This window comes from Bubalus kerabau, chromosome 1 (assembly GCF_029407905.1).
Source record: "Bubalus kerabau isolate K-KA32 ecotype Philippines breed swamp buffalo chromosome 1, PCC_UOA_SB_1v2, whole genome shotgun sequence".
NCBI lineage: Eukaryota > Metazoa > Chordata > Mammalia > Artiodactyla > Bovidae > Bubalus > Bubalus kerabau.
Genome location: NC_073624.1, coordinates 132,190,733 through 132,203,123, shown reverse-complemented (window position 1 = coordinate 132,203,123; position 12,391 = coordinate 132,190,733). Strand labels below are relative to the sequence as shown.

Here is a 12,391-nt window from a genome sequence, read left to right as displayed (position 1 = left end):
TCTTCAATGATCAATGCAAAGAGATAGAGGAAAACAATAGAATGGGAAAGACTAGAGATCTCTTCAAGAAAATTAGTGATACGAAGGGAACATGTCATGCAAAGATGGGCACAATAAAGGAAAGAAATGATATGGACCTAACAGAAACAGAAGATATTAAGAAGAGGTGGCAAGAATACACAGAAGAACTATTCAAAAAAGATCTTCACGACCCAGATAACCACAGTGGTGTGATCACTCACCTGGAGCCAGACATCCTGAAATGTGAAGTCAAGTGGGCCTTAGGAAGCATCATTACGAACAAAGCTAGTGGAAGTGATGGAATTCCAGTTGAGCTGTTTCAAATCCTAAAAGATGATACTGTGAAAGTGCTGCACTCAATATGCCAGCAAATTTGGAAAACTCGACAGTGGCCACAGGACTGGAAAAGGTCAGTTTTCATTATAATTCCAAAGGAAAGGCAATGCCAAAGAATGCTCAAACTACCGCACAATTGCACTCATCTCACACACTAGCAAAGTAATACTCAAGATTCTCCAAGCGAAGCTTCAACAATACATGAACTGAGAACTTCCTTATGTTCAAGCTGGGTTTAGAAAAGGCAGAGGAACCAGAGATCAACCTGCCAATATCCGTTGGATCATCAAAAAAGCAAGAGAGTTCCAGAACATATTTATGATTTATTGACTACACCAAAGCCTTTGACTGTGTGGATCACAACAAACTCTGGAGAATTCTGAAAGAGATGGGAATACCAGACAACGTTACCTTCCTCCTGAGAAATCTGTATGCAGGTCAGGAAGCAACAGTTAGAACTGGACATGAAACAGTAGAGTGATTTCAAATAGGGAAAGGAGTACGTCAAGGTTATATATTGTCACCCTGCTTATTTAACTTATATGCAGAGTATATCATGCCAGGCTGGATGAAGCACACTTGGAATCTGATTGCCATGAGAAATATCAATAACCTCAGATAAGCAGATGATACCACCCTTAACGGCAGAAAGCAAAGAAGAACCTCTTGAGGAAAGTGAAAGAGGAGAGTGAAAAAGTTGGCTTAAAGCTCAACATTCAGAAAAGATCATGGCATCTGGTCCCATCACTTCATGGCAAATAGATGGGGAAACAGTGGAAACAGTGACAGACTTTCTCTCTCCTGGCTCCAAAATCACTGTAGATGGTGACAGCAGCCATGAAATTAAAAGATGCTTGCTCCTTGGAAAGAAAGTTATGACCAACCTAGGCAGCATATTAAAAAGCAGAGACATTATTTTGCCAACAAAGGTCCATCTAGTCAAAGCTATGGTTTTTCCAGTAGTTGTGTATAGATGTGAGAGTTGGCCTATGGATAGTCCATGAAATTAAAAGACACTTGCTCCTTGGGGGAAATGCTATGACAAACCTAGACAGCATATTTAAAAGTAGGGGCATTACGAAAGTCATTAAGAATGGCCAATGAAAGTCTGTATAGTCAAAGTGATGGTTTTTCCAATAGTCAATGTATGGATGTGAGAGTTGGACTATAAAGAAAGCTGAGCACTGAAGAACTGATGATTTGAAACTGTGATGTTGGAGAAGACTCTTGAGTCCCTTGGACTGCAAAGAGATCCAACCAATCCATCCTAAAGGAAATCAGTCATTAATATTCATTGGAAGGACCGATGCTGAAGCTGAAGCTCCAATACTCTAGCCACGTAATGCGAAGAACTGACTCCTTGAAAAAAAACCCTGATGCTGGGAAAGATTGAAGGTGGGAGAAGGGGATAACAGAAGATGAGATGGTTGGATGGCATGACTGACTCTGTGGTCATGAGTTTGAGAAGCTCTGGGATTTGGTGACAGACAGGAAGCCTGGCATGCTGCAATCCATGGGGTGCAAATAGTCTGACACGACTGAGCAACTGAACTGAACTGATAGCAGTGGAAACATTGAGAAGTGGTCATATTCAGAATAGATTTTGAAGGTAGCTGCTGCTGCTAAGTTGCTTCAGTCGTGTCCGACTCTGTGCGACACCAGAGATGGCAGCCCACCAGGCTCCCCCATCCCTGGGATTCTCTAGGAAAGAACACTGGAGTGGCTTGCCATTTCCTTCTCCAATCCATGAAGGTAGAGCTGATAGTATTTGCTGAAGGAATGAATCTGAAGGATTGTATATGAAAACAGATAGGAGCTGTGAATAAGTAACAAGATTTGGAACTAAGAAAATGAAGCTGCCACTTGCTGCAGTGGGGACATCCACAAGAGGAGCAAGTTTGATGGGAAATTTTAGTTCAACCTTGTACTTGTTAAGTTTGAACTGCCTATGGAGATGTCAGACAGGCAGATATACAAGTCTCAGTTTCAGGGGAGAGGTCCAGACTGGAAAGAAAATGTGGGAGTCATTCAATGAATATGTGATATTTAAAAACCATAAACCTGAGTGAGATTACCAAGGAGAAAATATAAATAGAGACGTGATCCAGGGACTGGGCCTTAAGTAATCATAAGATTTTTGAGGTAAATGGCCTGTTCATATTCTTTGCTATTCTCTCCTTTGGGGAAAGGGTACATTTCTAAATTAATTTGTAGGTACTCTTCGTATAATCTGATAATATTTCTTTGTTGGTTATATGGGATGTTAGGGCTTGTCTTTTGATTTCACTTATAAATTTCTGTTGTTGAACCATAGTTATTAATTTTTTGAACTTTTAAGTTTAACACACATATAATAAAGTATACAAGTCTAAGTATAAAAGTCAATTTAATTTTACAGAGTAAACCAACTCCATTAGCCACCATCCAGAATAAGATACTTGCACCCAGGAGATCACCTTAGGTGCTTTCCTAACCATTATCACTTTGCACAGTTAACCATGATTTTGAGTTATATTAGCAAAGAATAGTTTTGCCAGCTTATATAAGTGGAATAATACAGTGTGTCTTCTTTTGTGTCTGGCTTATTTTATGCAACATTATGTTGAATAATATGGTGGATTGGCCGTATGGGCCAATGGGTTTTGGCCATTTCACAAAACATTTAGGTAGCTATTCGGTGGTACATTTGTATGCATTTCTGTGGAGAAGTATACCTACAGGGGGAATTGTTTAGTCACTAAGTTGTGTCCAATCCTTTTGTGACCCCACAGACTACAGCCTGTCAGGGTCCTCTGTCCATGGCATTTCCCAGGCAAGAATACTGGAGTAGATTGCCGTTTCCTTCCACAGAGGCATCTTTGAACCCACACTGCCTGCATTGGCAGGCAGATTTTTTTTTTTTTTTTTTTTTTTTTTTTTTACCACTGAGCCACCAGGGAATTAAGAACTGCCAAATGGTTTTCCAAAATGACTGTACCAAAATACATTGCTGCTACTAGTACTGTACAGGAATTCCTCATCCCACAACTTCTCTGACAACCAGTAGTGCTTTATAGAAGTGCACTTGACATTCAATACACTATACCTATTCAAAATGTACAATGTAATGTTTTGACAAGTGTACACTCACAAAACTCAGCACAATCAAGATAATTATATACACACTCCCCAAAGTTTTCTCATGCCCCTGTGTAATCCCTCCATCCCATCCCTTCCTGCCCATTTCCCACTTTAAAGATGACTACTTTAACTCACAGCAGCATCTTGATAGGAAGCCCTAGGTTAAGACCACGAAATTCTTCTGTAAGTACTGCGGCATTGATCTTCAAACTGACTTTTTAGAAAAGCTGGGCTAGATGATCTCTAAGTTGCCTTCCAGCTCATTTTTAAACCAAACTGGGCCAGCTCTATTAGCATTAGATTAGCATTCCATCGGAGAAGGCAATGGCAACCCACTCCAGTACTCTTACCCGGAAAATCCCATGGACGGAGGAGCCTGGTGGGCGGCAGTCCATGGGGTCGCTAAGAGTCAGACACGACTGAGTGACTTCACTTTCACTTTTCACTTTCATGCATTGGAGAAGGACATGGCAACCCACTCCAGTGTTCTTGCCTGGAGAATCCCAGGGATGGCAGAGCCTGGTGGGCTGCCATCTATGGGGTTGCACAGAGTTGGACACGACTGAAGCAACTTAGCAGCAGCAGCATTCCATATCTTTTCTGCTACCATGGCTTTAGGGAAGGGTTAGATGAAACAATTAGAAAACCTCATCAAATAAAGGTACTAAACGTTCCTCTAAGTTAGTCATATTGCTAATAAGAAAATAGGTGTTTATATCAAAATTGCTTTGTTCCTTACTATTTTCAGGAGAAAACTTATCTGATTAAACATGACAAAAGTTATCATTTTAGTTGTAACTAGAACTTAGGCATTCTTGTTTTACGGCATCATATATGTCAACTGAGTCAGTTATGGTATAAATTTTTTTTATTAACTTTAATTATATATTCTCATAGAAAATCCTGGGGTAAATTGGAGATTTTTATTGGTAAGGTGGTTGTAGTGCAGACAGCCTTATATACTCATGCAGTGGTTATGCTATGCAGCAGCTTTTCAAATGCAAAATAAATTATTGGCTATGACAGTACCACATTTAGGAATACCTGATTTATATTAGTACATAATTTTTTTGCCTTGTTTTTTTTCTTTTTGTGTAGTGAGTAAAGAAGGGTAATAATACTTCTCTTATATATGCTGCCACTGTGTATTTAAGATAGAGAAGGTCTGAATATAGGTTAAAGGAAATATAGGTCAGGGTTTATTTTGAGTGTAGTTGTTCCTTTATCAGTTCTCCTGGCCAGAAATCTTGTCATAGATTTTGTTAAATGTGAGGTTATGTGTAAAATGAATAATACAGTGTGATAAAAGTTACATTGATGTTACTAAGGGATGTTGGATGGATTTTTTTTTTTTTTTTAGTATTTTTGAGTGTAATATAAATACAGAAGCAATTTAAATTAAAAGAATCTTGAAAGTAAATTTAATTCCTACTTAGGAAAAAATAATACATATTTACTTTGTTTCTGCTGCTACTTCTAAGTCACTTCAGTCGTGTCCAACTCTGTGCGACCCCATAGACGGCAGCCCACCAGGCCTAAGTCAACTGAAAAGACCAGCTTGAGTTTTGTGTTTAATTGCATCTTATACGTATTTGTAAATTAGTTTTCTGGTCTAAGTAATTATCATTGAACTAGGCCTAAAGTAGTTTTAATGTAGTTAAGAAATGAAAATCACTCGTGGAAATTAATATCTGTCTTTCATATCACTTGTTTTAATCATTGTTTCATGTGACCACTAACTGAATTTGTAATGCCATCTAATTAATGAAGAAGTGATCTCAGATTATCTATTTTTAATACACTAGAATACAGTGTCAAACTTTTCAACTCCAAATTTAATCCTTTTTCTCTTTTATTCCTCCTTCCCCTAGTAATCAAAGCAAAGAAGCTTTCATTGACTGGGCAAGATATGATGATTCACAGGATCACTTTTGTGAACTTGATGGTAATAAAATAAACTATTGTAATTACATTATTTTAACTTTAACCCTTTTAAGATACTTATATCAGTGAAAATACAAAGTTACAGCTTTAATACACAGGATGTTGTATGTGGATCTTATTATTCATAATAGTATTTATTAAGAACTGGTGTTCCAGGCCTTGTACTAAGTGCCTTAAGTTCATCATTTCTTAGCTTTACAACTACACTGCTGCTGCTGCTAAGTCGCTTCAGTCGTGTCCGACTCTGTGCGCCCCCACAGACGGCAGCCCACCAGGCTCCCCCGTCCCTGGGATTCTCCAGGCAAGAACACTGGAGTGGGTTGCCATTTCCTTCTCCAATGCTGAAAAGTGAAAAGTGAAAGTGAAGTCGCTCAGTCATGTCTGACTCTTAGCGACCCCATGGACTCCAGCCTACCAGGCTCCTCTGCCATGGGATTTTCCAGGCAAAAGTACTGGAGTGGGTTGAGGTGTGTATTATTTTATATCTGAGGAAACTGAGTCTCAAAAAGACTAAAAGCTTGCCCAAGATCACAGAGTAGCAAGAAGCTGAGACAGGATTCAATCCTAGATCTTATTCCCACACATGTCTTCTTTCCATTGTGACACCCCCATCTCCTATGGACCTCTAATTCAAGCCACTTAGTTATAGGTCTGTGACCATATTATAGAAATGTTCACAATGAAATTAGTTGGAGGTCTCAACAAACTAACATAAAGACACCTTCCAATATTCCAAGGACTCTAACTTGATCCCCACAGCCCTGTTTGGAATAGAATAAAGCCAGATCACGGTTCAATAGTAACTACCATTTCTTTCAGCAGAAGATAATTGATGTGTCTCCAGATCTTTTGTCTACAGAATACTCCCAATAATTGTGCTGCGTAGGCTTAGGACAATTCATTCGGCCTCTCTTTACCTTTTACCTTGGTATTATTATATTTTTTGAGGTGGAAAAGGATTTGAGGTTCAAGCACACATAATTAACAGGCAGCAGAAGTTCTTCTGAATTTTTAAAGCATCTAAAGTGATCTGCTTTCTAAAAATTTTTTAAAGATTCATATGTAGAATTGTGCTGTTAATACAGTCTGTAATGGGATACTTACAGGGCACTTCTCCAATATTATGGTAAATTGAGGAGACACTGGGAGAGGGAGTGTTATTACCACGGTTTATATGGTTTCAGCAAGGAAATTGTTAAGAAATCTGAACAAAGTTTTTTTTGAATATAGTGATAGGCAAATTTGTAAAATACCCCTGTTAATGATATTTAGAATTGGCAAAGGTTTCATCAAAGCAAGTCACTATTGCTGGGTAAGCACTCACATGGCTACCTACATAAAATCATCTTTTAAAAATTTTAGAATTACATAATTAAAATAACTGGTAGTTTTTATAGTTTGTGTAGGTCTTAAACATGTGAAACCATGCTACGAGTTGTATTACCACTTCTTCTGGGTAGTAATGTTCATGTGTGTCCCAAAGATTTTTTGACCTACAATTAAAAAAAATACCATCAGGGTAGCTTTGGTGTCATTGTTATTTCAATAATCTAAATTATTAGATTAAAGCAAAAAATCTAAAGAATGTTCACCCCCGTGTATTGGAATATAGCCAAACACCCTGTTGTCTGCTGATTTGTTTTTGGCTTTGTTCTTATTTGAAAGGAAGACAATCCTTATAGATCAAATAATAGGTTTTTAAATAATTTAGTGGTTTGAGGTAGGCTGCTCTCCTTACCCCTCTCTATTTATTTATTTTTTTGTTATTGTTTTTTATGCATGGCTTGCTGCTTCCTTTGCCTCAGGTTTCTGCTCAAATGTCACCTCATTAGAGAACCTGCTGTCATAAAATAGCAACCGCTTTCCCTCTCTGTCTCTGTGCACTGCTGCCTGCTCTCAGAGCACTAAGAACTATGTGTGAGACATTATTTAACTGTTTATTGTCTGTCTTCAGCTAGACTGTGAGCTACTTGAGGGCAAGGACTTTGTCTTTTTGGTCATAACTGTGTCCCCACTGCCTGGCCATGGTTCATTCCCAATAAATATCTGTTGATTGAAGTAGTTGGTTCATGTGGTAGTATTAGTTGCTCAGTCACGTCCGACTCTTTGTGAACCCACACGCTGTAGCTCACCAGGCTCCTCTGTCCATGGGATTCTCCAGGCAAGAATACTGGAGTGGATTGCCATTCCCTTCTCTAGAGGATCTTCCCAATCCAGGGATCAAACCCAGATCTCCTGCATTGCAGGCAGATTCTTTACCTTTTGAGCCACAGGGAAGTGCTAGTTGGTTCATAAATAATGTGATAGATTTTTACTTTTTTATTTTTCCCCTTTCAACAGGTTCATTGATTCGTTAAAAATACTGCTTGAAATAGAAGTTTCTAAATCTGGCTGTGTATCAAAATTACTTGGGTGCTTTATAAACTATAGTTTCTTCTTGACTGAGGAAATTATGTTTTAATAGTAAATTGCAGTTTGGGGTAGCTTCAGAGATAGAAGATTGTGGGCTTAGTCCTGAGTCTGATATTTCTGATCTGTGTCCATAAGCAAAAAGCCTGCATATTAAGTTGGCCTGTGCAACCATTACATTCTAAGAGATACATGGGTCAGGAGGGCTAGAGAATGCAATGTGGCCTCAAAACACTAATACTAAATTAGAGCAGTGAAAGGAAAATTCAATCGGATAAAAGGGGTACTTGAGGAGGAAGAAGAAATATTAGTTCAAGTTGACAAATTTACAGAATTAGGTATTTAGACTCAATAGGAATTCTTTGAATCCTTAGGTAATTGTTAGAATAGTCAAAAAGAAGGAATATCTTTGGAGTAGGTTTGTAGAGGGAGGAAGAAGAGAAAACTTTTTGAGGGGAGGATTTATTAGGGATCCAAGAGAACTATCTGAATGAACGATACAGGTGTACAAATGAAGAGAAATTATAGTTTAGGAACAAATTAGTTAACATCATGTCACAGGTGACCCCAGGAGTAAGAATGGGTGTGTTTTGTAGGGGACCTCAACCTGTGTATGCTTTTTCCCACATATGTTCTTCATTCTGAATGTCATGAAATTCTTGTCAGCATAAGTCAGGAGTTGACAAACTTTTTCTTTTGTAAATGGGCAGATAGTAAATATTTTAGATAGACCATAAATATTATATATATTAGATAGATCATAGTTTACGTGGTCTCAATTGTAACTGCTCAAGTCTGCCATAATAGAGTGAAAGCAGCACATAGGCAAATGAACAAGCCTTGTGTGCCCATAAAACTTTCTTTACAAAAATACATAGCAGACCAGACTTGTCTTGTGGGCCATAGTTTGCTAATACTTTCTGTAGGTTAACAAAACCCACCTTTTTCATGATTTGAAAAAGTATTAAATGTTTTAAAACAACTTTTGGTTGAATTAAAGGAATACATATTAAGAACATGAAGAATGTAAGTTTTACTTAATTTTAAAACCTGTATAATTGATTTTGCTCATGTGACTTTCTACTCCCTTGAAGTATACTTTAAATCCATATACTTTAATATCTGAATCCAAGGATTTTTTTTTTACTGTTTAGTTGGTTTAATTGGGTGAAGAGTGTGATACTAATTCAATCTGCACATTCATATAGCTCTATGTAAGTGTAGGCTTATGTGTGTACACACATGTACTTTATACATATGGACATATGTATATGAGTATATATTTATGATATTAATTTAGTATTTAAGTTCATATAGATAACTCAGTTTTGTAAGGTGAACTAAGAATGGCTCAAAGAAATTTAAAATAATTAACAGAAGTTAGTCATTATAAAGCTTTTAAAATTTTACTGTAAAAATAAAATTCATTAACTTATTTAAATTTTAATTTGTTAATTAAAAATTTTTAAATTAATTAGTCTTAAGTCTTGATTAAGAAATGTCTTTAGACAGTTTCTATTCTTCCATTTACAAATAAACTGTTTCTATGCCTTAATTTACATAGTGGAGTATCTGTATAATGTTAGTGCTAAAAATAGAGCCAGTATTCTTTAAAATCATATTTCCATCATCTGTGAGATACCACTCGTTTACTAATGGGAAGTTGAAATTAGCTTTGTACTCTTCCTGCATCACTAAAGTACCAGGTAGTTCTCAGAAGACATGTATCAGGATGCTCTTTTTTCCTTTTAGGATTATGGATAATCTTAATCTATGGTCATTGAATGGCCAGTGAATATTTTTGACTGACAAGTAATGAAACTAAGAGGGACTATATTTTAATGACCATATTTGGTCTTGTTTCAAGTCAGGTGACTATATATTAATATCATTGATTAATACCATGACACCAAAAAATAGGAAGCATATAAATAAAAGAATACATCTGTGCCAATATACATAGCACTGCAGCCTGTAAGTATTATTACATTTGTGAAGCATAGTCATTATAATTTTTGTGTAGGTAAGAAGACCTGTAGTTCCCTTTTCTACCCAAAATATGAACCTCAATAATTAAGATGATTTTTCCTTTTATCTTTTGTATCCCGCAGAGATCTCTCTCAAAATATTGTCCAAATAGTAGAGATCTAGGAAATACTTATTTGGGTTTCAACATGGAAAGTCATTATTTAATTTTAAATGTGCTAATAAGTTCTTGAAGTTGTGCCTACTAACCAATATGTTAACCAGTTAATATGTTAAATAATATATTAACATTGGTAAAAATAAATTTATAACTTTTTTTTTACTAGAACATGGTGTAACTCTGAATGATCAATTTTGAATCTCAAAGTTATTGTACCATTTACTTCCTAAGTCCAAGCAGAGAGTAACAGAGAGAGCTTTTTTCATATAATATGTACTAACATGTCTCAAGTATGTGTTTAGGTAGCTATATACATGGAGAGGGGCAAACACATGAAATATTAAAACAGGTTATGATTTGGTTAGGTCTTTTCAGTCTTGGTGGTTTAAACTTGAGAAGTAATTAATGACTCTAATTAAGGTAAGGGATGTTATGTTACTTAAAAGAGCACTGAGCGTCCAAAAGAAAGGGAGAAGTTATTTTTCCTTTCTTAAGTTCAAGTGATTATAAATCCTGGGTCAAGGACAGTCATAAGTGTGCTAACCACTTTACCTTTTAACTTGGAGATGGCTTGAAAGTGCAGTATTTCTCTAACTTTTGTGTAGCCCTGTTTGCTTTGTAATGGTAAATTTTGCATAGATGGTGACATGTAGATGGTTTTATGAATTGTTTCTTCTTCAGATGAGAGATCTCCAGCTGCTCAGTATGTAGACCTGCTGCTGAATCCCGAGCGTTACACCGGCTATAAAGGGTCCTCTGCGTGGAGAGTGTGGAACAGCATCTATGAAGAGAATTGTTTCAAGTAACTGGAGGGGGTAGGGGAAGGAGGAGGATTGTCTAGAGGGAAGGTGGAAGGAAGGGAATATTTGTTTCCTTTGGAAAAAATTACGTCAAAATGTCAAACCATTTACGTCTGAATTTTGTACACTTCTTTTTCAGGCCTCGATCTGTTTATCGTCCTTTAAATCCTCTGGCACCCAGCCGAGGTGGGCGTCTCATACATTTTCATGCTTTTGGATATTATTTACAAAATACTTTTGTAACTATGTATTGAGAAATTTTTCAGCTATTTTGTATATTTGCTAATTTGAATGATTAAAAGAATAAGCTTAGTTCTTAGTTGTGTCAAGATTTCCACATGTTTTTATAATTACTGTCCTTTATTGACTGCTTGATATGTGCCAGGTCCTAAACTAGGAGCTTTATATAAAATAAATTAGAAATATGAGTAATCCATATATATTAGAGGTTCTGGGGAACTCCCGAAAATCTGGATGTCCAGGCCTTATCCCATACCAGTTGTCAGAATCTTTGGAATTAGGATCTAGGTATTAGTGATTTTAAAGCTTTCTAGATGATTCTAGTATGCAGCCAAGTTTGAGAACCAGTGGCTCCTCCTGTGCTTTTCAGACTTCAGTGTGCATACAGATCACCTGGGAGCCTTGTTAAATACCAGGTTCTGATTCTGTAGGTCTTGGGTGAGGCGCCCAGGTGATGCCCAAGTGCTGATCTGTGCACAACACTCTGAGTCAGAAGGATGCAGAGAAATACCAGAAAGTTAGGTTGCTACTTGCCACATCAAGCTATTGAGCACAGAAATGTGGCTTGTGTGAAAGAAACACATAAAGTTCCCATTTTATGTAATTTTAGTTCATTTAAATTAAAAAACTAAAGCAGTATAAAATATTTTTGCCCTTAAACAGAATCTTATTGTTTTGGTAGAACCACTTTAACTCTTGCATCACAAAGCAAATTGTTGATGTACTGTAATGCATGTATACCATACTTTTCAAAGTGTGGATATGAGAAAACATTACATATTTATTAGAAAAAAATTTTAATCACATACATGGCTGGTATTATAGTTCTATGTGACAGCATTATTGTACACAGTTGGAGGTTATTCAGTATAAAATTATTAGGCGTATCTTCAATCTGTTCTCATCGAGGACCCAAACCCTGGGAGAAGCCCTGTGATTGACATCCTAATGCTTTCTTTAGACCAGGATTGATTTAGGAACTTGAATTTCCTGGTCTAGATTCATCTTTTTAGGCATTTCTCAAAACCAGAGAGATTTGGGAAGGTGGAATGAATGGACTGTTCTCAGATGTGCGCTCTGTAACAGTGTGGCATATAGTCTTCCCAGATTCATTCTGAAACTGCCTGGATGAGGTAATTGGAGTATGAAGACGATGTGGATGGCTTCCTACCCTTTTTCTCTCTTTTTACTACTTTTACCTCATAGCTTTTCTATTTTCAACTTAAATGTTTTATTATATAAGATTTTATGAAAATTGAAACAATACAAAAATAAAGAGGACACTCCCCCCCCCCATTCCTACCTGCCTCCCCACTTTTTCTCTTCCATAGTACAGTTTGGAAGGTATCCTTCCAGACCTTTTCTATTATAACTT

General features: G+C 36.8%; 1 protein-coding gene across 1 annotated transcript in view; it reads left to right on the top strand.

The window, feature by feature from the left end:
• ERO1B (endoplasmic reticulum oxidoreductase 1 beta) overlaps positions 1-12,391 on the top strand; it is a 71,450-nt gene that overhangs the window by 40,155 nt on the left and 18,904 nt on the right. The window contains exons 6-8 of the mRNA XM_055588888.1: positions 5,349-5,422; positions 10,658-10,778; positions 10,916-10,962. Of these exons, the coding sequence (XP_055444863.1) occupies positions 5,349-5,422; positions 10,658-10,778; positions 10,916-10,962 (242 nt within the window). The remainder of the gene's footprint in view (positions 1-5,348; positions 5,423-10,657; positions 10,779-10,915; positions 10,963-12,391) is intronic.